This window comes from Xiphophorus maculatus, chromosome 10 (assembly GCF_002775205.1).
Source record: "Xiphophorus maculatus strain JP 163 A chromosome 10, X_maculatus-5.0-male, whole genome shotgun sequence".
NCBI classification, from domain to species: domain Eukaryota; kingdom Metazoa; phylum Chordata; class Actinopteri; order Cyprinodontiformes; family Poeciliidae; genus Xiphophorus; species Xiphophorus maculatus.
The window spans coordinates 21,197,745-21,222,453 of NC_036452.1; the positions used below are offsets into that span (position 1 = coordinate 21,197,745).

A 24,709-nucleotide genomic window follows, 5' to 3' on the forward strand; every position below is an offset into this window, starting at 1 on the left:
CTGTCAGGAACCAGGTTTCTTAATGTTCCCAGTAGTAAAAGTAAAAATAAAGTTTTTGAACCATTCCAGGGCTAAAAATTAATCTCCGATGCGTTTCAGTGGCAGAGGTCAATAAGGACACTTTGCCTTTTTGTTGCTATGCAATTTATTCCCCAGCTAAGACGGGTTGGCATGGATTGGACGGGTCAAAACATTCTACGGCGTTAGCATTCCGTATACCGTTCTGTGAAAATGTTGTTTCCTCCTTACAGATTTCTTCTGTTTTCCATTTCTGTTCACACTTAAAAGTTCAGAATCATCAAACCAACTCTAGTATCAAAGACCATCTGAGTAAGCATAGTGTGCTTTTAAACGATGATTTCATTTGTTAAGGCACAAAATGCTATCCAAACCATACTGTTCCTGTTTAGAAAAACAGGGGAAAAAAGGAATTGAGTCATAAAAACCCAACATGTCACTGAGCCATCTGTTGGCGCCAATGACTGCCATCAATGAGTCTTAAATCATGTCCACGCAGTAAGATTTACGTCTTCAGAAGTTTTTCATGTTTAAACAGCTTTATAAAAACAGAATGTATCACACACAGCAATGAAGATACCAAATGTTCATACAAAATAAAACTCCAACTTTACATGAATTAAAACAAACTGATCTCAATTTGATTTTGTTTATTTTTGTGAAACATGCACTTCTTGTTTCTCACCTTTTAAATGTACTATTCAGCTGGACTGAAAAAGAGGATCAAATGATGCTTGTTCACATAATTTCCAAAGAAAAGTAGGTAAAGTTTCTTACAATACACATTATTTTTCTATAACCATACGAGCAACATCCTTCTGAAATGTAGTTTAAAACTACTTTTATAGCATTCCTATTGGCTTCCTTTTATGAGGTGAGATAGTACTGCAAAAGCATTTTTCTTCCCTAAAAGAGGCAGATAAATAGTAGTGAACCAGACAGCACTCTGTCCCCATGCTGGGACTGAGCCACCAAACTAGCATCAATAATTCATGTCCTGACCATTAGGAGTTATGAATTATAAGCCTGGGAGTTCCTGGTAACAGAGAAGAGGGTTTGCTGTAGTTTTGATTGATCACTGAGTTTCCTTACGGTTTTTATTTGTACTGCCACTTGTTTCCTTAAATGCCTCATGAAGGTAAACATGGAAAAATGGTTAATTAGCCATATAAATTACTATTCAGCTAGCTTTATTTAAATGAAATCAGCAGTAGAATGTTTTGATAGTTGTGGTGTTATGTTTAGACAGAACCTTACAGGGTATTTAGCACTAAATGAGTTTGGAGATACTGGAAGGACCGGACAGGAGAATCAAGCTAGCTAGCTAGCCATACTGGCTAGTTAGCTAGCCATACTGGAACTGGTTACAGAGCAGACTTCTGCCTTCTGACGCACAATTTTCTGACCCACAAATTATTTCCATGTTTTAAAAAGCAAAAATATTAGCAGTTCAAGCTAATATTTTACACCACCAACCATTACTCGTGTTGGCCACTCTTCCAAATATTGAATTAGCATTAACAGACGTCTCGACATTTGGCTCGGCACTTCTCTCTTCGAAGGAGAGAATGATTTTTCGCAGCACAGCCAATTTCCTGTAAGTTTCACAGACTCAAACTGGCACATTACGTATGTTGTCGTGACCAAACGTTAGCGATTATGTAAAATTTTAAATCTCAACAGTGTCCACAACTCCAGGAAGTAATCATTCCTCAATAGCCCAGGGTCCAGAACCTCTGTACGAAGCAAAGAAAAAGAAGCTGGTTTTACCAGGCTAACCCAACATACTAGCATATTTAAGTGTTCAGTGGGCCACATGTCTGTGCGCTCATTAAAAATTAGCCTTATAGCTAAAACTCATTCAGCAAAGAGTACAAAGGGGCAGAAAATTCACAAGTCATTAACTATGACTTTAACATCAGTACTCTGGAATCACCTGAATGTCTTCGGTGGAAAAATGATTTATTTCTTACAATTATTGAAACCTTTTGATAATAGATGCTTCATGGCCAAAATAGCTGCAAAAATCAGGTCCCATGTCAAGATCCTAACCCTTCACAGATGGTAAAAACATATCGGCCAAAATAAATAAGAATACTGATAAAATTTATTTATGGCAATAATACCAAATGTGGTTAGGCTTGAAGATAAAACCTGCCAATAAAATGGATGGATGGATGGATGGATGGATAAAACTACAGACGGATGGATATGGAAACCTATAGATGAATGGATAGACGGATGAATAGATGTATGAAGGGATGGATGTGGAAACTTACAGATGATGGAGGAGTAGATGGATGAATAGATAGATGCGGTGCAGATATCTGGTCAGGTTTTGTTCTCCATGGCGACCACTAGCACCCACAGACCCAGTGAGAAGATCTTCTCCTCATGTCTGATCTCAGGCTGTTTCCCCTCCACCTGTTCAGGGACCCCCTCCCTGACAGAGCTATCTATCTGATTCTGCCGGAGTACCACTGGCTTCAGAGACGCGCACACACACACACACACACACACACTCAACGAGAGCCATGCCTCAGAGAGGCTGTGAGCAAAGCCAAAGCATCCTGGGAGGGCTGGGCTCCCAGCACTGGGCGTTCAGCCCGTACTGGAGCCTTACTGGTTAACTGCCACAACAGAGAGGACAAATAGGCATGGGATGGAAGGAGGAAATCACAAAAGAGAGAATATGGACTGAAAAAAAAATTATCTGTCAGGAACTGGAGCATATAGAAAAGATTTCCAGCTATAACAAATAGCAACTGTAGTGCAATCCACACAGTAAGTAATAAGGGTACAAGCTGAGGTGCTGACAGTGGATAATAACAGACCACACATTGACTACACACAGTTAGGCAAAACAATGACACACACACACAAAGATAACACCTTTATGGATTTATGATTCAGACTTAAGTCCAGAGTCCATCCTCTTCTAACTATAATAAAGAAAACCATTTTAGATTTCTGCTTCTTTACCTAAATGGACCAGATAGGAAACGTGAGACTTATTAGCTGTCTCATCTTCCCTCCTCCTCTCCCACATTAAGTCCCCACGGTGCAGCCGCCGCATGCTCAGCCACCGCCGGCTTCAGGGAGATGGGGGAGCGGGGAGCGTCCTACCTGGGTTGCCGCAATCAGCGCACATTTCGTTGCCAGGTTTCTCCAGCACGTCCTGCAGCCGCAACTTGTTCCCGTCCGCTTCCAGCGCCATGGCGTGCGTCTTGTCGGTCCAGCCTCACCGCGGTGGGGTGAAGCCTGTCCGAGAACATCCGCCGCCGGAGCCCGACAGACAGACAGACGGACGGACGGACGGTCAGAGCGGGAGATCACCTGTCACCTCCGGTCTGAGCTGGAGCGGCGGAGACCGAGCTATCCGTGCCGACGAGCCGCTGTCTCTGATTACTCTGGCACCTTGTCTCTCTGACTGCATAATAATGAAGCTTGAAGAACAACCACCAGAGCCTCCTCCACCTGCTCCACCTTCTCCCTTCTTCAATAAAAGACGTTTAGAAGTGAGACATCTAGCGGCACAATACGCAAATTGCACTCAGTTAAATGAAATTTAATACAATTATTGGATAAAGACGTGAGGTGGCGTTGAATTGCTATTTTAAAGGTGTCGTCCGTGGTACCTTCATCACCTCAAAATAAGTATAAACGAGTAGAAACAGACATGATTTGTTAATTGTTCTGCTTCGTAACTATAGGCTAACTGCTACTAGCAATACAAGCTAATAATATTTAAACGTACATCGTGTGCAGTTGAAAATGCTCAGTGTGTGGATTTGATGAGATACAAATTGAGAAATGTGTGAATATACTTGCAGTGACGATCCCAAGAGAGGGGCAAGGGGGGCCATGTCCACAGCTGGAAAAATGCCGGCCATTATTTCGTGATTAGTTCATACAAAGGCATACAGTCATCTTCTTCAGTCCAGACATAAATGTAAAACTAAATAAATAAATGTGAAAAAAAAATACATTTATTTACTAAATGCATAAATAAATATATAAATAGGAAATTATTTTGGTGTCACATTAAATTGTTTTTGCTAGTCTGGTCTGGTTACACTTGTGAACATTATTTGGTGGCTCCACTGTAGTAGTTTTTTTTTTCTGCAGCCATGGCAAATGTTTTCAATGTAGTTGAGGCTGGTGGTTCTCAGCCTCACAGCTTAACCACCTGTTGCAAATGAAGTCACAAAGGAAACTTGTGGGCCAATTTAATCAGAGATTATCTTCTCAGCTCACTGTTGATGTTGTGAAGAAGAAAAAAGTAGCTGTAATAAAACTTTCCTGAGCTTTTATTTTATTTGAAGTTCACACTGAGTCACTCAGAGGTCTGTTAAATGAAAACATTCTAATAGATTAATGTCTAAATAATGAAAGATACTTTGTTAATTTATGAAAATCTTTCAAATGTTTGGGAAAGCCCACATTTATAAGATCATAATTTTGCATGCCTATTACATGTTAAATCACCTTTCTTGTCTCCCAGTGGGACAATAAAGGAATATCCGCAGATATAAAATGTTTCACACAAGTCAAGAAAGTTTAAGAATACATATAAAAAGTATCTTTTCTTAATTTTAATATTCTGGCATTTAAGACGAGAAAAAAAACACTGAAACATTGTACTCTATGAGTGTTATACATAAAGGTCTTACTAAACAATTAAGTAAGTTAACTGAACTGAGCTCCCCGATGTTCAGTTAACTTATATATACTGTATATATATATATATATATATATATATATATATATATATATATATATATATATATATATATGTGTGTGTGTGTGTGTGTGTGTGTGTGTGTGTGTGTGTGTGTGTGTGTGTGTGTGTGTGTGTGTGTGTGTGTGTCTTCACAAGTTTGACATGTTTGTTTTGTCCATTTCACTTATATCCTTAGGTTACAGTTTTTACTCATCTGAAATAAAACCAACTGCTATATGCCTTTGAAGTTCCCCATAAAAATAACAATCAATAATTAACTCGTATTGAGTTTCTTTCACCATTCAAGTTCAATATATTTATATTTAGCTATTCTGTGTGGCTTTACGCATTTATTGGTGCGTATTTAAGCCAGATACAGTAGTAGCCTTCAATGCAAAAGAAAAAAAAAAAAAAAGAAACAAACATCGATGTAATCTGTTATCGACAATGGACTCGATTATTCATGTCTGGTTGCTGACACCAAAACAAAACGTCACATTCCGCGACGGCAGGGTCGCAGCCTTGTTTAGCTCTGAAGCCGCAGCTTCTCCGGTTCAGATATTCTTCTTTTCCTTTAATATAAACGCAAACATGTCGACTGCTATGAATTTCGGCTCGAAGAGTTTTAAACCTCGGGCTCCGGATAAAGGCTCCTTCCCTCTGGATCATTTCGGTGAGCGACTGTCGCGTCGTTCTTCTGGTTAAATAACATCTGTGACCCACCATTGACCCTTACCTGTAATTTATGTTTTCAACAGGTAGTTTAATCATTTTCAAGTTATTCGGTCCATTAAATGTTGTATCTATAAAATACAGAGCAAAGCTCACAGCTATTATTTAACAATTAGGACTGTTTTTAGCGACATAATTCTCAAAAATGTGCAATAGAAAACAGCTCGAAACTATGATGGTGAATTATTTGCCACCATCAAAGTAGAAGACAGAGAAACCAGCACAGCAAAAATACAAAAAAAATAACATAAAAATAGTGGGGTTTTTTTTAGATCTTTTAAAAAAAAAAAGAAAGTAGTGTTTTTTATGTATACATTTCTATATATATATACTGTATATATACACAATATAATTTATTTTTTACAAAAATAAACTTTTTATATGTCTGTATGTCTGTACATACAATAAAAAGATAAAAATAAAATGTTTGAAAAATGTAAAATATAACTAAATTATATATACATACACACATATTTTTTTATATAAGATAAATGCTACAAAAAAGGTATATTTTTTAAAAAAATGCTTCATTAAATTAGAATAGTTTAGTAACTAGAGATACGTATTAGATTCTGAGCTAATCACAAGTAGCCCAGATTTCTCAAAAGCAGAACTTCATTATAATTCAACAAATGATAAACAACTACACTAAGGGAGGGCAAACTAAGCAAAGTTAGGGAAACTAACTTATTTAATTAAATCCATAATCCGAGTTCTTTGATTCCTGGTCTTAAACGGCAGAAAATGAGACACAAAAGACAAACTGCAAGTGGAAGGATGAATAACAACATGAATATTAGGTCTTATTTAGAATTGAGCGTTTCTGTTGCATCCTAAAACATCTGTGGTGAACGGCGAACTCTTCTCAGGAGAGTGTAAGGCCTTCAAGGAGACGTTCATGCAGTGTCTGAGGGAAAACGCCTTTGACAACTCAAAGTGCCGGCTGCAGTCCAAAGACTATCTGGAGTGCAGGATGGATCAGTAAGGAAGCCGCTCCACTCGTTGCCCTTCTGACTCTGAACGGTTAAGACAAACTGAGCTCCGTGTTTTCCTGTGTTTTCCAGTCAGCTCATGGCCAGGGAGCCTCTGCAGAAACTGGGATTCAAGGACTTGATGGATCCTCCTCCCAGCCAAGAGGGATCCAAACCCTGACCCGGTGTCGCTTCCACCTGGAGTCCCTGTGAACTCAAAGTATCCGACTTCCTGTTGGACGCCCTCCGGAATCACACGTATGGTAGAGAGACCGCAGTGTGAAGCGAAGGAGGGCTTAAGGACTGGGAATGGAGGCCGTGGAAGCGAACACTGGGTTGAGATAAGCGACTGCGGATTGTAAAATAATGTGCTGCATGAACAGAAAGTGCTTAATATAAAGAGCTGATGTTTTGTTTTCGTCAAAATAAAGTTGTTCCTTTTTTTGTTGCTGTTTGAGAAAGAGAAAATGGTGGATTTGAATTCAGTCCTTTAGGCTAACTAATCCAACTACATGCATCTGATTTTAAATCAGCTCAACTTGTTTATAGAAACGTTTCTCAACGTCTGCTCTGTTGATCCGTCGGCACAACGGCCTCTTAGGGGCAGATGGGAGAAAAAAAGAAGGGAGGAGTAAATTTCTACCAAAAATCTTTGTTTTCAAGCTTTTATTTCTGTTGATTCTAATTACAGTTGCTGAAAACATGACGTTTAAGATTAGAGCATTACAGAAGACCAAATAAAGAATATATATTTAATACGTAAATTTGGATTTAATGAAATCAAAGAGCCTGAAAACGTTGAAAATGTTTGCGTGTTTGAAAATGTAATGTTTAATACCTGCTTAAAGGTGGTTGTTGTTTTTCAAAAAGTACTTTTATTGCGACATACTGAGCCTCATTCAACACAAATTCTAATTGAACGGATGTGTTTTTATTATAGGACTTGAGATGTAATATTCATTTATTAACATAAGTTTTAACTCACATTAAGGTATATTTGTTGACTGAATTATTACAAAAATCCAGTTCCGGGTGTTTTTAGAGGAAAAGCTACCAAATGAAGCATTTTCCTTCATGTTGGCCTGTCACACAAAATCCCAACTAATATTATTTAATACATCATGGTTTGTGGTCGTAACATGAAAAAGCATAAATGTAACACAGCACTGCATTGGTGTATTTGTAAACTGATTTACACTTTTCAACGTTTTCAGGCTTTTTGTAAGCCACCAATATACTGTACATCCCATTTTAAGGAAGCAGGAACAGTTTCTGATTCAGGCTCAATATATTTCCTTTCAATGCAGCCGGGTTTCCTCGCTTCTAACTCGCAAAGACATCCACTGCAGGCAGATGCATTTTCATCTCAGACAAAATGATTCCAAACTTTGCAATTTTCCACATTGTGAGCGTAAAGCTGGTAAAAATTCAAAACCGAAAATATGTTTGTTTGAATTCTTTCCACTTGGAGCGGCAGCGAGAATTTAGATGAAGAAATTATGCTGTTATTGTTTCTGGACGACAGTTTTGCTCCTACACTAATTTCAACAGGACACAATTCAGCTGTTTTGAATATTATTTAAGGGTTTAGCTTCTGGAATTAACTTTTTTTTTTCCCTAAAGAAAGTGGCACTTAATACATAATTAATCCCACATGATCCTCAGGACAATGAGGAAAACATTAGACTTGTTAAAAAAAAAAAAGTAAATCAAAAAGAAGCAAAGGGTGTACTTATTTTATTAATTTGTCTGTAAGACTCTAGAAATATTAGCTAATTAGCTTAAAAGTAAGCTCTCAGACATTTCAGCAAGAAAGATAATTCAACTCTGATTAACATTGCAGATGTTTATTCTAGTTCTCCTGATTTTAAACTTTTACAGAATTGACACTTATAAGAGCAAAGGCTGAAAATACACCAATACAGGACAACTCTGGACAGATGATTTTTTTTTTTTTTTAAAGAAATTAATTTTTTAAAAATTCATCCCAACTGCGGGAGACGACAAAGTTGAAACTGATACCATTGGATATCCAGTACCTCCAGATGCATTATGGGTTCTGTAGGCCGCTACAGCCCAATTCACAGCACAGTGCAGTTTATTCCTTTCTGTGGAGAAAACAAAAGTCCATGAATATTTGAGCAACTTCCACATGGTATTGGTTTCTGCTCTGAATTTGGGTTTATTGTCTAACATCAATGTTAACACTTACAGCGGATAGTTTTTCAAGTCTCGTTGGCAGCCAGCTTGCTTTTGGATCCACGCAGTATGAATTGTTTGAAACAGTCATGAAACTGTGCAAAGGAAAGAAAAACAAGAAATATGAACACATATAGATGGAATAACAGTGCAATGTGAACGGAATCTTGACTGAATTCCAAATCTAGATTGTTTTTTTGTTAAATTGTTTTTTTTTTAGAATCCAAAATTGGGGGGGGAAGCAGCTTGTACAGAGCGATTACTTACATGAAGGCATGCACTTTGCAAATGTTAAATGAGTACTCCCTCTGTTCGTAGCAGGCCCGGACCGCTTTGCTGATGGGGGCAACCGAGGTTTCCACACAACACGAGAGATCAATTCCAGCATGAAAAACAAATGTATCCACTGTCCCGTTTTTCTGTCCTGCAATGCAAAGCACACAGAGCGTTTCAAAAATGGGGGGCTGGGGGGGTCCATGAATCCGGGTTTTGTCACAGAGTTATCAATGCGTGATGAAGCCTAAAGTCGGAAGCCGATAAAAGAGGAAAACGGAAACTGAACTCACCTTGTGCACGAAGGAAGAGCAGCACGGTAGCACAGATTATAGCTACTTTCCAGTTTGCTGAGAAGGACATCTTGGAAGTAGAGAAAAATATAAATAAATCAGGGAGATGTAGAGTCGTTTAGTAGTAGTCTTTTAGTTCTTGTTTTTCAGAGTTACCACTGAGCAGCAGTGAAGCTCTGACTTATCCAAAGACAAACCCTGCTTATAAATTCAAGTCAGAAAAACGGACACTCCCTCTACTCCTCATTTCTCAGGATGAAACGACATAACCTTGTGACCAGTTGCTCAATATTCCATTTAATAAAATCCTTTAAATAGGAATGTGACACACTGGACGATTACAAAGAACACACCGGATGACATACAGACAGAACTCAACCCAAACCACGTCAGAGGGGCGAAGGGATTTCTTCTCTTTTATGCTCAATTTTTTTCTTTTCCCATGCCGTGTCTTGATGAATTTGCCACTCGGACACATTCTTTACACTTTTGGACGAGGTCCCTGTATTTGTACACCCTGCTGTAAACTTCCAAACAACATTAAGCCTGACCTGTCTGCTATCTGATGTTTGCTATGACTCCTTGATCTTGATGCTGTTTGTTCCCTAATGTCCTCTAACAAACATCTTTACAGAACAGCTGGATTTATAGCAAGTTTAAATATCACACACGTGGAGTTTAGGTAAGAATTAGGTGACTTCTCACCCAACATCATTCACAATTTGATGTTAGGGTTGTACATTTTGGCTCGGCTCAGTGAGCATCTTGACTGCGAAAGTGACGTCAGGGTTCCATTGACGTTGCCGTCTGTGTTGGACAATTTCTCAGTTTTACAGCTTCAGTCAGCCTTGTCTGATGCTCTGACATCATCCTCGACTTCTTATGATTCCTTAATGTCTTTTCCAGTAAATTTACAATATAAAATGGAGGTGTGGGGGGAATATTAGAAGCAATGATGAAGGAAGCTAGTTGCTTAAGCAACAAATCACACGTTATGTTAAAAGGTTATTATTCATTTTACTTTATAAAGTTTAAAATAAATGTTAAGCTTGGACTCAAAATTATTCATACTGCTGGTAAAGTTTTTTGGGGGTCAGTTAAAACGTTTGTTTTGATCTGAAATGACAGACTTATTCCTTAAATTATGGAGAAGAGAGCCTTGCTGAGCTAAGCTGGAAAAATTGCTGATGACAAATACAGCGGCGTGGAGGTCACGGCGTAGGAATTTTAAAGCCTAGAGAAAGTCAGTTTGGTGTCGTTTCCTTTTTTGTGACTCCGTCAGTGGTAAGGCTGCAGACTCCCATACATGATATCTCAATGCCACAGAATGACTGGGTGCATGTGAAATGTGTATTACTGGAGAATGACAACAAAGGTTCTAAATATTTGTCTGTCTTAATCGTCCCACTGGTTTTAGTTGCGGTTTAATTGAAAAAACAGCGAATAACTCAAATCACTGGTACGAATCATTGTTTTCAAAATGAGCAGAATGGAAGCGTATCAGAAGGTGAGATATGAGGATGATTCACATGTATACGTTTCCACGTTTTCTTTCTTTTTTTTTTTTTTGCAATGTGGCCCAGAATTACCAAGTTGAAATCGCAGGGGCCCTCATGTATACAATTTGCTTCAATTAAAAAAAATGTCTTTTGTTTATTTCCCAATCAACAGTTTTCCTTTTCCCCGCTCTTAGGGGTTCAGCCAATTAGCTCCCTGGAAAATTAATGACACTCACGGATTGGCTGCTTTGCCGACATCAGCCAATTGCGTATCACGTAGCAGTACAGCCTCCTGAATATGCTGAATTTTCCTTGTAATATTTTTGGCATGTTGCAAAAAATAATAATAAACAAAATCCACAAATAGGCAAATTTTCCACAGATACTTTAGAGTTACTTACCTCATAAAAATGTGCAAATACTGAACCATAATTTGGTGAGTGGGGAACATCACTGTATCTCCTGAATTTCTAAATGTAGAAGTAACTACCACTTGTGGATAATCTGTTAGCTTAGACCATATGCATCAAAGCATCAATGTTGTCCTTCATGTAATGTCGCTGCCTATAGTTACTGGATGGTAGCTTTGGAACAGAGAAAAGCTTCTCTTCCTTTGCCGTCTTGTTCCAGTAACACATTTCTTGTCCAAGCGCAACGATTCCTCAACAGTTGACCTTGTTTGACCGGCCAACTCCTGAGCTGCTACGATTCTTGGTTCCTTCGGTTACTGTCACTGTGGTTTCATATCTCACTAGATTACTGCAGCAGTTTCAGATCGATCTGAGTGAATTGGTCTCGCATCCCGAGAGAGTTTTTTTTTTTTATCTTTTATTTATTTTTATCTCTTGTGTCCTTGATGCAGGTTAAGTGATTCCATTTAATTATCTGCTGATTATCATCATTTTTTATTATTGCGGGAAGTAATAATAACAAACATAGAGATCCATAACAGTAAGGTAATTAAATCTCACAGGACACGCTCAAAAATTCAAACATTGAAATAAAAAATAAAAATAAAAGATCAGTTTGATCAAATTAATCTTTGTATAATTAGTAAATATATTTTCAGGTGAATAGAAATGTCTTCTTTTATTATTTGTTTCCTCACAGTGTTGAAAAACGTCTGTACTTGCTCTGTGTTCTGACCTGATCCGGCTCGGGTTAAAGCTGGATCAGTATTTTCAGTGCTGTGAGCACACTGAGCAGCTTGGTGCTGCTGGTGGTCCGAGTGTCAGTAGATCTTATTTCACTCAGAAGAAGCTGAGCAGGAAGTGAGACTTCCTTTCAAAAGCTGCTCTGATTGGTTGGGTTCCGGGTCCAGGTTTCCTGTTTGTGGCGAAGCAGCCGGACATGAGACCCAAACGCTCCATCAGAACTCATGCTCTGTAGTGACATCAGCAGCAACATCACCCAGTTCACCAAGCTGGGTGGTTTCTATGGAGACCACAGCCTGGTTTCCTGCAGGGGTGAAAGGATAGAATTTTAACAGGAAGTGATCAGAATGCGTAATCCAGTCAGTTTCACTGCTGATGTGTCATTTTCACTTCGTCACCTTTTAGTGTCAAAGTGGCTGCGTTGTGCACGTCACGTACAGGTGCGTCTCAAATAGTGTGAATATCATGAAAAACATCATTTATGCAAAGTTATTCCAGAGATTTTGTCACAAGTTAAAGTTATTTACCCGAGGCCCTGCTGCAGCAGATTGAAGCCAGTAGGACGCTGCACACGCAGTAAGGGCAGAGGACCAGCAGGTGGCACAGGAGGTGCACCAATGACACAGAAGGAGAAGGAGAACTTGCTGTATGATTAGCACCATCAGCTGAAGAAGTGGAAGCTGTCATGGGGTGGGAAGATGGTTGAGGGAGAGGAGGATCTGGATAGAGATAAAAGACACGTTTGGTCACTAAAGCCGTCACCACCTGCTGGTCAGAAGGAGGAATTGCTGCAAAGTTAGCGATGGAATCGGCTGTGTTTGCTTAGAAATTGTGCCAGTTGAGGTAATAAACTCAGCTTTTTCATAAATAAGGTAGTATTATTATAAATGCTTCCCCATCTGCGTCTGTGTGTAGTACTGGATTGATCTTATTACATATTTCTGTAAATAGACTATTATCTGCATGTTCTATACAGTGAGACGATATTTATTGTGAATTGAGGGTACATAAATGAAGTGAAATCAATCATCAGCCCATATCTGGACACAGGAAGTGATGTCACTATCCTCACCTCTGACTCTCAGATAGCTATGAGGTGATGATCCAGAAGTGTCAGTAGAACACCAGTAGGAACCTTCATCGGACTGTTGGACTCTGTGGATAATGGCCTTCTGAGATTTGACTCCATCTCCAATAATATGACTGTTCCTGTAGAAATACGCTGCACGGGTGGAGCCATCTTTGTGACGGCAATGCAGAGTGACGTTACTTCCTTTCTCCACAGGAAGAGCAGGGACCTCCAGAATAAAAGCCCTGTCTGAACAGAGAGACACATCACAAACATCATGATGATACAATGTCAGGTTCAGAAAAGTTTGATGTGGTTCCAACAAGTTTTGATAACTCTCCTAAGCTGCGTTCCCCTTAGTCTGGTAAAAAAAAAAAATTCTATGTCTAGACCCTTGGCTATTGAGACACAATTGCTTGCTGGACTATGTTAGTTGATCTTAAATGGGAAAGGTGTAAGAATTATCTCATAATATCCTAAACTGGCTCTGATATTCTTTGACAGACAAGGATTATTCTATCCCCTCTTAATTATAATGATGAACTAACAAAGATCATTTGTGAGGGACCCCAAAGCTCCACTCTCTGACACTTTTATTTGATTCCTGAGCAATCCCCCTCGCTCAGATTACTACATTTTCTACAACATATTTATGCCAAGAATATGACCACTTGACTATACTTCACTAAAATCTTTGAGTTAAGTGTTCAAAAGAATGACTGAAGTCAATGTTTTTGGTCCCAACAATACAAGCACAGAGTCCAGTAAGCTGAAGACCTCAGACCAAGCAAAATGCCATACCTTCTTTCTGGTTAACAGTGATATTGATGTGGTCACTCCTCTGTCCTGCACTGGTTTCACACCAGTAAACTCCAGTGTAAGAAGACAAAAGGTCAAGGACACAGGAGGAGTCCTTAAACACTCCAAAGTCTGATCCAGATGCTCCACAGGTTTCAGTGAGTGTTCCTTTGGTCCTTTTAACTGTCCATCCATCAGCTGTCTGTCCATCCTCACAACTCAGAGACACTGACTGTCCACTGAAGAACTGCTGAAGGTCTGGTCTGACGATCAGAGACACTGGAGGACAAATGGGAAGATAAAAGAAATCCTTTGAGCATTTATTTCCTCAGTTAGCTTGAGGAATTTCAAGAAGCTCAAGCCACGTTTGTCACATAAACCAGTGAGAGGATCCAACATCCTGTGGGAACGGGTCATATTTGTCTGGCAGATTACAGTTTGTTACTTGTGGAGTACCACAGGGTCCTGTATCGTAAACATTTCCATTGTTTTTACTGATGGTACTCAGACATTTTGACTAGCTCATTAACAGTAGTCTATCTCGATCATCTGTATGTCACCACTGTCAGTAGCCGTGTTACGATCAACATTTTATATGCACATTTTGAGGAATTGAGTTAGAAAAGGTTGATGGAACCGAAAAATGCTAAGTAACTTCCTCAATTTTGGAAAGAGAAGTTTTGTGCTCAACTGAAGTGGTTTTTGGCATTTCTGAAAAGAGTTAATGCTCTAAAGGGGAGATAGAAAGTCTTTGCTAAGTAGGCTTTGATGGTCAAAGCCTATTCTGCTAATACGTTTCTACCGTGAGGTACGTTTCTGTACCTTGTTATATACTTTCGTATATAGCAAGGTAAATGTTTGCTACGTCAAATTTTGACATAGTGAACGTTTACCTCACTACCTCCTCATTGATATTACAATGTATAAGTAGACAAATGATCCAACCTTCAGAGACAGTTCCTCCTGCCAGCAGAACAGCGGAGACTCCTGGAACATAAAGGTTTGAAGAGCCACAGTCAGCAAAAAAAGGAAGTGGTGATTGGTTACATCTAGAGGAAGTTTTTTTTTTAACGCTTAATAAGGATTTAAATTAAGTAAATTCATGCACCTGAACATTGGCAGAAAAACATAAACTGACAAAAAAAAACAAATTCTCAACGTCACACAAACAAATTCTAGAATGATAATAAAAGAACTACTAGATAGATAAATAAGTAAAAAAGCTGGGGCAAAATTTCTGTTATTTCACTTCCATCTTCATCACCATTCAGAACCCGTCTGATCAATCCTTCACGGTGTTATTTCATCTGTATGCGCTAACTTACAGGAAGTGTAAGACCCTGGAAGGACAGACGGACGGAGAGGTGGATGTAGAAGTTCTGGTTACGGACTCACCGAGCAGCAGACACGCTGATGGAAGCTTCATGATGTCTGGATGGAGACTGAAAGACCAGTGACTGACAGAAGGATGTCCCACACCACTTCCTGTCATCAGAACAACACACCTTCTCCGAACAAACAGCTTCTGTCACATTTATAGGAGAATCATCGGTTTCGCATCCTGTCTGAAGTAACATTTATGCATCCTGTTACTGCAGCAGTGCTGGTGTGTGATTCTGAGCCGACCTGATGAAGATGACTCTTTAGAATTGGGTTCTTAATACAAACTAGTCAGTTTTTGTCTGCTTTCGCCCCCCCAGTCCAAACGAAACAATGTGTGGTGAAATATGAAACGACACTGAAGAGCTTCGACCTTTTTAATGGCATCAATTGAAATTTATCAGAAACTTTACTGGGAGAAAATACTTTATATAAAAAACACCAGCAACAACAAAACATTTTCATAAAAAAAAGAGCTAACATACAACCAAAAGGAAGCATGGAGGAGGAAGAGTCATGATTAGTGAAGGCTGCACATATACTTGACTTGAAGGTGTTCTAAAAAGCCGACTGGGTTCTGCAGAACTTGAATACCGGGACAAGTGGAGATGTCCAGCCCCACGGACATGTCCACATGTGGAGGTCTGTCCAACCATTTGATCCTCTTCTCTGCAGAAACATTACATACGCGGAAAACTAGAGAAAGACAGTTCGCTGGCTGACCCCACTGATCTAGACAGTTCCTGGAAAATTGGCAGCCTTCTGGAGACGTCTGGAGTCATCTCCAGATCCATCTGTGATCTATTAAGCTGAGATCCATCTCTGTTGTAAGTCCTGCAGAAGACACGAGACAGTTAATCAACACAAATTAACAGCAGAGACAGGTCCTGTGGACGTGGGACAACTTTGTTACACAAAGCTTGATCTAAGAAGAACAGATAATGGTGTACGGACAAAGAGGAAGCAGATTGATTGTAGTAAAATCGTCCTCCAAGGCTGCTCTTCAGACTCTGTCTAAGGCTGTTCCTCTCAGGCATGTGGTCGGTTTGGTCGGAGTTCTTGTCAGACCAGACCAGATGTTCTGTGGACCACACACAACTATTAAAAACAATTCAGAACCATGAAAGCAAGTATTTAAGCACCTACCAATATTTAAGGTCTGTCAGTTGCTGTCACAAATGTGTGCAAAACTTTGTCAGTATGCTGCTGAAGCTGAACAAACACAATTTCGCAATTGCTGTGTTTTCATTAAATAAGAAACACAATTAAGTGTCAATAAAAAATGTGCTGCCCCCATCACCCTACTAGTTCCTTGTAGTGTCTTCTTTGTGGTTTGCCCCAGTGGCAGCATCTGGTTGTTGATCATGCGATGCGAAAAAAGTGTTTCCGTTGCAGTTTTGCAAAATACACTTGCAGTACTTTCTCTGCAATTTATACAGCACCAGTTAACAACAGATGTGTTAAGGAATTAGTGCCTGATCAGAAATAGTCTTGGGGTTCTACTTGGTCAAGCAGAGGGTTGGATTGCCTCCATATCTTTTAGACTATTGAATGGGTAGACTCTGACCTCTGTATCATCAGATAATTTATGATCTGCTCCATATGGTGTCAGGAGGTGTTTCTAAACCAGCTTAGAGAACAGGACATGGAAGTATTCACAAAGCTAACCTTCAACAAAGAGAGACACAACCTTCTGCTTCAGGTTGTGTCCACCCTTTTGGACGGTGCAGACATAGAGACCATTGTCACAATGGTTGGGGCTGTACAAAGTCAGACTGAGATCTCCGGTTCTAAATGGGTCGTCTTCCATCTGTGTAAGACCTCGAACCATCTCAGGCCAATGCAGGGTGCTTGGATACAGGTGGACCACCTGGTCCGTGTCTATACGTCTCCACTCTACTGTTGCCGTGGGAGGAAGATGAACTTTGGTTTTAAAGGGCAGGACAACAGCTTCCTCACCCTCTGCAGTCTTCACCACTTGCAGCTTGTAGACTGAGGAGTGAGCAAGAGAGCATGGTCAATCGACAGCTGAAGGTCATGATCTACAGTGATGGTGGAGAACATCTCATCCTGCTATATTTAGTCAGAGTTTGTCTAAAGGTTTCAGCCTGAACATGAAGCAGGTACAATCTCAAGGTTACATACCTGGATTACGTTTTATCCTCTTGTACCTCCTATAGACGACCAAACCAAAGACAGCAGCCAGGACGAAAAATAGAATCAGCACCACTGACATAGGTATCAACCATGTCGGATGAGGACGTTCTGCAGGAACCACAAAGAAAACATCCAAGGTTCAATCAGGAACTGAGTGACTTCTATGTGACTATTTAGCAACACTACAGAATCCCACAATGACTTGGATCCGCACCAACCCTTTACTTGGAGATGTACGTGGATACAGCTCAATTCCTGTCCGAACCTGCGGACAGTGCAGGTGTATGTCTCACTGTCAGAGACAGTAGGGTTCTTCAGAGTCAGACTGAGGTCTCCGGTCTGCAGAGCATCCTTGCTCATCATCGTTCTATTGCTGTAACGCGGGTTCTGCTCAGACAGATCATCGCCGCTCTGCTGATGGATGTGAACAGTAGAAAACCTAAGGTCCTCGCGGCTCCACACAACCGTGGACTCCATGGAAACAGAGACGTTGACCTGGCAGGGCAGCTGGACCGACTCCATGCCGTTGAACACCTCCACACCCAAAGCATGCTGGGAAACTGAGGGAAACACAGACTCAATTGTTTTTTCTACATTTTCAAACAGCCAAGACTGGATGTTAGCATAACGTAAGTAATTAAGTAAATAAAGAAGTAAAGTTTATTTACAGTAATGAGCATCCATCCATCCATTTTCTAACACCCTTGTCCTTTGTGGGGTCAGGAGAGGTGCTGGTGTCTATCTCCAGCGAACGTTTCGGGCGAGAGGCGGGGTCACCCTGGACAGGTCGCCAGTCTGTCGCAGGGCAGTAGTGAGCATTCTTCCGCTAATAGCTGCTAATTGCCGCTAATAACTAATTTTTCATTCAGTGGTTTAGTGTTTTTGCTAATTTTTTGCTGACATTTAGCACACTTAGCTTCCCCTTGATCGACTGTTCTGGATAAATTCTAAAACGCTAATTCACTTGTCTGCTTTCCAAATTTTCAGAATTAGGTTCAACGTTCAACGTCAGCTTGATAACCAAATTTGCTCATGTTGAAGTTTCGACTTCAACTTGATAATAGATTTTAATAACTTTAATGCTTATTAATATGTATGTAATAAGTTGAAAACTATTAATACTTCTTCACCTAGAAGTTTATTTTCCTGCTCTTATTTTGAAGTCTTTATGCAGGAGTTCTGTTTCCTCTCTTTACATCGCATTTTCTACATTTGTTGTATACTTGCAAGTGGCAAGCATACAACAAACGAACAAAGTAGAGTATAAGACCGAGGTGAAATGGAACTGACAGAGCACAAGAGTCCAACTTTCTGATCTGCTGGATCAGAAAGTTGAATGGGTGTCTATTCATGCAAAGATTCATCAGTTGTTACCCGTTTCATGCTTGTGTTAGGTAGACCTCCAGTCATAAAAGAACCATAACTGTGAATAAAATATAACCAGGCACTATTTGAAACCTGCAAGGTTCTGGCAGGATTTTGAACTCTTGAAACACACTGTGAATTGGATGAGTGTGAACTAACATTGGCTCGTATTGCTGGCTTAAAATCATTTACACTGTCACAGCGTAACAGGTTACAGCCTGTGGCTGGAAGCGAGCGAAGAGAAGTTGGACATCATGGTAGACCTGTTATGCCACCATGTAGCGTCATCAAGTGGTTAACTTTTAGGGAAATCCCTAGAAAAGGAACAGGTCTGTGTCTAACGACAAGGGCAGGTTCAGCTGAGTTAGCTTTGTTCACATTATATCGAGTCAATATAAACAGAATGTCAATATTCTTAAATCTTTCTGTATGACTAAGTTTGCTGTAATGTTCCTACTATAAATTTAAGCTTTATTTGGTGCTCCGGTCCTCACTACACGGTGAACCAGCAACACAGAGTTATTAGATACACTGGAATAGGTAACAAGCTGAAACAGGTCAGACCAACAAAGAAAAGCTGGTTTGTTCCACTTCTCCTGGTTATGGAGGTAAATTCAAGTTTTTGTCTTTGTTTCAGGATTTGTGGAGAACATAGCTGGATAACGTCTAAGTCCAGTCCTGGTAAAACGTCTGAGACACCAGGAACATTCACCTCTCTAAAAGAGATCATGGAACATTAAACAAGACAGCACCGAGAACACCGCACCCTTTAGAAGAACATTCAGAGATTTTACCGTAAAGGAGAATCCCAGCTACAACAAACATTTTCATCCTGTTTTATGAAGCGCTTCTGAATGAGCACAAACCTTGCAGCTGTGCCCCTCCCAGCACTGAGTCATCATGGTGCAATAGATTGGCAGAAAGGTGACCTGATTCTGATTCAGTGCAGAAGAAGAAAAATTACCCAGGCTTCTGAAAGCAGAAGTCTGTGGTCTTCTTAGGACTGATTCATGAAATGTAAACCAAAAGCCAAATATCCAAGGATCGTGACAGTACCCCACCCCAAACCAATTCCCAGAGAAGTCACAGAGAAATACGGCATTTTTTCAGTGTTGGATCAAGCAAAGACGATTCAGTGAGTTACATGTTGGAATGGCAGGGACAGAACGAGGCATAAAAGAACTACAGACCAAGTGGCAAACGACTTGGTATAATTTCCGGACTATTATACCCATTTATTGGTGATGTGGCCAATAAATGGGTTTTTACAGACTGGTTTCAGCACATCCTCAAGATCGAGTCTGTCTCCCTATCAAGAAATATTTGTTCACCAGCTGTACTTCTGCTTAAATTGTACACTAGATTATCAAATAACTTTGAATAAATGAACTATAGACACATCCTTAATTTAAACCTGTATGAATGTAATTTAGAAAACCAGGAATGACTATGGTGGCTTTATCAAGCCACCATAAATTACCCTTTGAGGTTTTCAAGTGGGAGTGGTGTAATATGTGCTGTTTTCAAAGTGGAGACTGGTTTTACCGCAACCGTAATAGTCCAGCCTCTAGAGTCTACTGTCCGCTCCAGATATATTGGATTCATACTGTGCTCAGAGATCACTTACCAAGCAGGACCAGCAGCTGCTGTAGAAGCATCTCAGACCTTCTACTGCTGAAAGACCTGCAACCTTCTAAAAGGCACTCGAACTCCACAATCAGATCCAGAATCCGGCAGTTGGTTTCAGAACTGAACTTGGGGACTGTCGTAGGTTTTTTTCTTTCACTTTCAGTTCCTAATTCAAAGATGAGTTATCACATGTCTTTAGATTCCTGTATCTTGAAATTTCAGCTCCTCCTCTGTGTGGATGGGAGTAATCACCCGTACCAGGGTTTGTCTGGCCGAGATCATGGAGACAGTTCCAGATTGAACCTGGAAGGCGTTTTGGGACTAAAGCAGACAGACTGTCATGAGAGACAGACCTGAGACCGGACAGCTCCGAGACTCAGGTTTTATAACTGTATTCTTTGCGGTCTACTGCCCCCTGGTGGGCATAAACTACAATCACATTTGTCTTCATCAGATCAGCAGCGGCTGGATGGAGAAAGAAAACAATGATGCATAGGCAAAAGTATGCAAGAAGGAATGAGGAATGAGATATAAATCCTAGAACAAGAAAGTTTATTGAAGAATACTGTGTCAAGGTGAGGTTGAGTGGGGAAAAATGGGTGTTTCATAAAGATAACGGTGTTTTGTTTTGTTTTATTGTATCTTTTTTAAATTCATTGTTTATGAAAAGATAGCCGTGTATGCTTTTAATGTAATACTCGTGGTTTTATTTACCAATATAATGTGATTAAATTCAATAATAAAAAAGGACTGAAAAAAGTCTCCGTTATCGCTCGTTCACAAGCGTGCCAATAAACCACGTGACCGTCTCTAGGCTAGATCAAAGTGTGACGTAAAGCGCCATAAAACTGCTCTGACGTTAACCAATCAACAGCCTGGACGCCTGTTACGCAGTCAGGAAGAAGCATGGGAAGGCGTTTCAGCTGTGAAATATTTACCCCTGAATTTAGACTGTCAGGCAGCATTTCCAAACGATTTCATGTAGATACTTTTAATATCTTCAGCCAGTTTTATTATTTTCACCCTCAATATGCCTAACTGAAGTATCAAGATATGAATATCTTCATGAAAACTGTTCTGGTGTCACGACAGCAGTGACCATTTTAGACTACCTGGAGGGAAGCTACCTGATAGTCTAAACTCTGGGTGAATCAGCTCCTTCTCAACCGGCTTCAATGAAAAATTGTTTCCCGTATTTTTGTATCAGCCAGACAAGGTTAAGGTAAGCTGGGCAAAAGAGACCCAAGACGGTTTAAATGCTTTCTTTTAGAGCTATAAGAGAACTGCCATGAATATAAATCTGTAGGACATTGTTAGACGATTGGCATCCAGATGAGTTCTACAGGTACAAATGAGACAGAAGAAAGAGGCAACTCTGCAGGGGGTGCCAGGACTCTTGCACTAACTGTGTTCTTTGCTGCCATTGGAGGAACTTTCCAGTATGGCTACAACATCTCAATCATTAATGCCCCGACCAGCTATATCCAGAACTTCATCAATGACACATACATGGAACGCTGGGGAACAGGCTTGGATACTCCTCAAGTAACCCTACTGTGGACCTTTATTGTCTCGGCGTTCTCCCTGGGCGGGTTGCTGGGGGCCCTGTTGGCAGGGCCTATGGCGGTTCGTTTTGGGAGGAAAGTGTCGCTGCTTTTGAACAACTCCTTCCTGCTGGTTGGTGCTGTGCTTGTGCTGACATGTAAGGTGGCAAAATCATTTGAGATGATCGTCCTCGCTCGTTTCCTGGTTGGGATTAACTCCGGAGTCAGTATGAACATCCAGCCCATGTACTTTGGAGAAAGTGCTCCGAAACACCTCAGAGGCGCCGTGGCGTTTTCCTCGGCCGTTTTCACTGCGTTTGGAATCTTCTTTGGACAGGTTGTCGGACTCACTGAGCTGCTGGGTTCAGAGCCTCTGTGGCCCTACTTACTAGCTAGCAATGCTTTGCCGGCATTGATCCAGCTAGTGACCCTGCCCTGGTTTCCTGAAAGCCCCAGATACCTCCTCATTGACCGTGGAGACAGGGAAGCTTGTGTCCAGGCTCTTGGAAGATTGCGTGGAGGAAGGGTTCCTCCTCTGGAGATGAAGGAGATGCTTCAAGAGCAGCAAATGTCTGCGGCCTTAAATTCTGGTTCTTCTGCTCCTGCCAAGACGCCGTGGTCTCTGTTCAAAGATCCGGACCTACGACTTCAGCTCAGGACAGTCATGACTGCAAGCAGTGCTATGATGCTCTGTGGCAACGACTCCATCTACTTTTATGCATACTACATATTTCTGGAAGCAGGGATTCCACCAGAGAAAATTCAGTATATCACCATTGGAACAGGGGCATCTGAGTTTACTGCTTCCCTGCTGAGTAACGTCCTGATTGAACGGGTGGGCCGCAGGTACCTTCTCATCGGTGGGTACAGCCTCATGGTTTGTTGGACCATCGTCTTCACTGTTGCTCTCACCCTTCAGAGCCACGGTGTCACAGGAATGCCATACCTCAGCATGGCATGTGTGTTCGCCTACATCCTCAGCTTCGGCTTGGGCCCTGCGGGGGTCACGGGCATATTACCGGCCGAGATCTTTGACCAGACAGCTCGGCCAGCGGCGTACATGGTCGCCGGCTCGTTTATGTGGATCAGCCTCTTCCTGGTCGGAATGCTGTTCCCTTTCATTGTGAACGGGTTAGGAAACTACTGCTTCCTGCCTTTCCTGGTCGTCTGTCTGGTCTCGGCTGTTGTGCTCGGTCGAACCATGCCAGAGACTAAGGGGAAAACTCTGGCAGAGATTACAGCTGAGTTTGACAGAAAAAATGGAAGGGCCTTACAAGTTGAAGAGCCTGAGCAGTACCAGCCGGGCAAAGCAAGCTCCTTAGCAACAATGGAAGCTAATTCTGAATCTGATCATAAAACTGACGAACTTCTAGGAAAAGTGTAAACGGAGCAGCGGTATTGAAATAATTTTATGCACTTTAAATATCATTTGGTTAACATGTCATACAGATGTTATGCATTTCTTGGTACCCCTTGTAAACTAAATACCTTTACCAAGGGTGCTGGCAAATTGCCTGTATGATGGATAGATATATGGATATCAAATGATGATCCTGTTAGAAAATGTTGGGATTTACTCCTTATAATGCTGGAAACTAACTAAATCTTTTATTACTGGCGTACTGTAGCGTGACATAAACCAGTGTAAACCCATTGACCTGCTCTTAACACGACCGAATGCTCTAAAGCAACATTGAGAAAGTGCCTTTTACTGATGCTTAACTCCCTTCAGGATCCAACATCACAGAGCCAGTCTAAAACACAGCATACCTACAACTTAACGAGCTTACTCTAATTCACCACCAAAATCCCTTTGAAGGTTGTAGCAAGTAGATATGTTGGCAGAGGAGAGAGTAATCATTTGAACTGCATGTGATAAAGGATTATCTACGGTGCATGGACACATCTGTACTCCCAGAGAGCCGTGCTTGTTTAGTGGGATAATCTTTCCTGGCTCTCCAGCCCACCCCGAGCAATGCCCTGCGCACATTTCCCCATCTACCAAACCATGTGCGACAATTTTTTATTTACATTTATTTATGCACCGGCTGGATTGCACCATCAATTTAACTATAGTAGTTAAATTCTAATATACGTTATGCCCATAAGGACATATATTTGCATTTCGTAAATGAAGAAGAAGAAGTTTAGAATTTTAGCTGCACTACTTTAAAAAAAAAAAAGGCCAGCAGATGTCAGCATTGTCCTCAAACTATCTGTATGCTGGAATATGATGTGAAAGTCAGGAGAATGAATGGGATATTAACTTCCAGGCATGAAAGACTCGTTTTCCAGCCAACAGCACTTCCTCACTCCTGTAAGCCTCCGGCGAACCGTCGGTCCCAGATTCTCTGTGTTCCTTAATTACATCCAGACGCCAAACTGAATCAAACATGTGACATATTCATCTATTTATGTGTAAATCTAATGTTTTGCATGCTGCCGACTGTTTGCCTTGAATGAATGATTGAATGTACAAACACTGTATGGCACTGTTATTCCAAAGAGTTCTCTGACAATCGTCAGTGCTTGTATATATATACACACACACATATATATATATATATATATATATATATATATATCTGTAGCATTCTCAGGCTCTATTTATAGGCTGTCGTTTCTGCAGGCCAATATTTATTAGACAATATTTATCATAGAGATGGCTGTCCTGCATGTTCAATGAATAAATAAGATGTGATGACTCATGCTTGTCTCCTGTCTGATGCGGTTTGACTGATTCCAGCTGTCTGAGGCGGCTGCTTATTTAAAATTGCGTTTAAGCACACCACTCAAGCTCCATTCAGTCCCCAGCATTTTAGCTCAATTTCTCCTGCCCACTTGTGTTAAATTGTCACTGTGGCTCGGTTTATTAATGGAAGCTCGCCAGGAAGGTCGCAAGACT

General features: G+C 40.7%; 4 protein-coding genes and 1 pseudogene across 6 annotated transcripts in view; 2 read left to right on the forward strand and 3 right to left on the reverse strand.

Moving 5' to 3' along the window:
* adap1 (ArfGAP with dual PH domains 1) overlaps positions 1 to 3,936 on the reverse strand; it is a 28,458-nt gene extending 24,522 nt beyond the window's left edge. The window contains exon 1 of one of the 2 annotated variants that reach the window (XM_023341120.1): positions 3,145 to 3,936. In XM_023341120.1, the coding sequence (XP_023196888.1) occupies positions 3,145 to 3,235 (91 nt within the window). In that variant the 5' untranslated portion in view covers positions 3,236 to 3,936. The remainder of the gene's footprint in view (positions 1 to 3,144) is intronic. The other variant, XM_005807347.3, reaches the window with a different exon arrangement.
* A 1,282-nt stretch (positions 3,937 to 5,218) lies between these two features.
* Positions 5,219 to 6,907, forward strand: LOC102218982 (cytochrome c oxidase assembly protein COX19). Its single transcript, XM_005807348.3, has 3 exons — positions 5,219 to 5,414; positions 6,343 to 6,454; positions 6,538 to 6,907. Exons 1-3 carry the CDS (start codon positions 5,333 to 5,335, stop codon positions 6,623 to 6,625), a joined length of 282 nt encoding a protein of 93 aa, XP_005807405.1. The 5' UTR covers positions 5,219 to 5,332; the 3' UTR covers positions 6,626 to 6,907.
* A 4,637-nt stretch (positions 6,908 to 11,544) lies between these two features.
* On the reverse strand, positions 11,545 to 15,776 carry LOC102222119 (Fc receptor-like protein 5). 2 transcript variants are annotated; one of them, XM_023341590.1, is made up of 6 exons: positions 15,125 to 15,776; positions 14,675 to 14,716; positions 13,733 to 14,008; positions 12,935 to 13,180; positions 12,390 to 12,581; positions 11,545 to 12,166 (listed from the first exon to the last, which is right to left on the reverse strand). In XM_023341590.1, exons 1-6 carry the CDS (start codon positions 15,219 to 15,221, stop codon positions 12,078 to 12,080), a joined length of 942 nt encoding a protein of 313 aa, XP_023197358.1. In that variant the 5' UTR covers positions 15,222 to 15,776; the 3' UTR covers positions 11,545 to 12,077. The 2 variants fall into 2 exon arrangements, 1 of the variants encoding a protein (XP_023197358.1); XR_002753422.1 differs by having other exon boundaries at positions 12,074 to 12,166; positions 12,261 to 12,581.
* Positions 15,777 to 15,849: 73 nt separating this feature from the next.
* LOC111609957 lies at positions 15,850 to 20,249 on the reverse strand. Its single transcript, XM_023341589.1, has 5 exons — positions 19,426 to 20,249; positions 17,485 to 17,826; positions 17,255 to 17,374; positions 16,778 to 17,101; positions 15,850 to 16,190 (listed from the first exon to the last, which is right to left on the reverse strand). The coding sequence occupies exons 1-5, from the start codon at positions 19,460 to 19,462 to the stop codon at positions 15,964 to 15,966; spliced, it is 1,050 nt and encodes a 349-aa protein (XP_023197357.1). The 5' UTR covers positions 19,463 to 20,249; the 3' UTR covers positions 15,850 to 15,963.
* Positions 20,250 to 21,397: 1,148 nt separating this feature from the next.
* Positions 21,398 to 24,458, forward strand: LOC102222384 (annotated as a pseudogene).
* The last annotated feature ends 251 nt before the right edge of the window (positions 24,459 to 24,709 follow it).

Bases quoted from the DNA above. Each gene is read 5' to 3' on its own strand.
- LOC102222119 (XM_023341590.1), bottom strand. From the start codon at position 15,221: ATGACAGGAAGTGGTGTGGGACATCCTTCTGTCAGTCACTGGTCTTTC. The intron at 14,717-15,124 runs GTGAGTCCGTAA...TTTATGTTCCAG, and splicing joins ATCAGCGTGTCTGCTGCTCG to GAGTCTCCGCTGTTCTGCTG. The intron at 13,181-13,732 runs GTATGGCATTTT...CTCTCTGTTCAG, and splicing joins CACTGTTAACCAGAAAGAAG to ACAGGGCTTTTATTCTGGAG.
- LOC111609957 (XM_023341589.1), bottom strand. From the start codon at position 19,462: ATGAAAATGTTTGTTGTAGCTGGGATTCTCCTTTACG. The intron at 17,827-19,425 runs GTAAAATCTCTG...TGTTTCCCTCAG, and splicing joins AGCTGGGATTCTCCTTTACG to TTTCCCAGCATGCTTTGGGT. The intron at 17,102-17,254 runs GTATGTAACCTT...CTCACTCCTCAG, and splicing joins GAGGATAAAACGTAATCCAG to TCTACAAGCTGCAAGTGGTG.
- LOC102218982 (XM_005807348.3), top strand. From the start codon at position 5,333: ATGTCGACTGCTATGAATTTCGGCTCGAAGAGTTTTAAACCTCGGGCT. The intron at 5,415-6,342 runs GTGAGCGACTGT...AACTCTTCTCAG, and splicing joins CTTCCCTCTGGATCATTTCG to GAGAGTGTAAGGCCTTCAAG. The intron at 6,455-6,537 runs GTAAGGAAGCCG...TGTGTTTTCCAG, and splicing joins CTGGAGTGCAGGATGGATCA to TCAGCTCATGGCCAGGGAGC.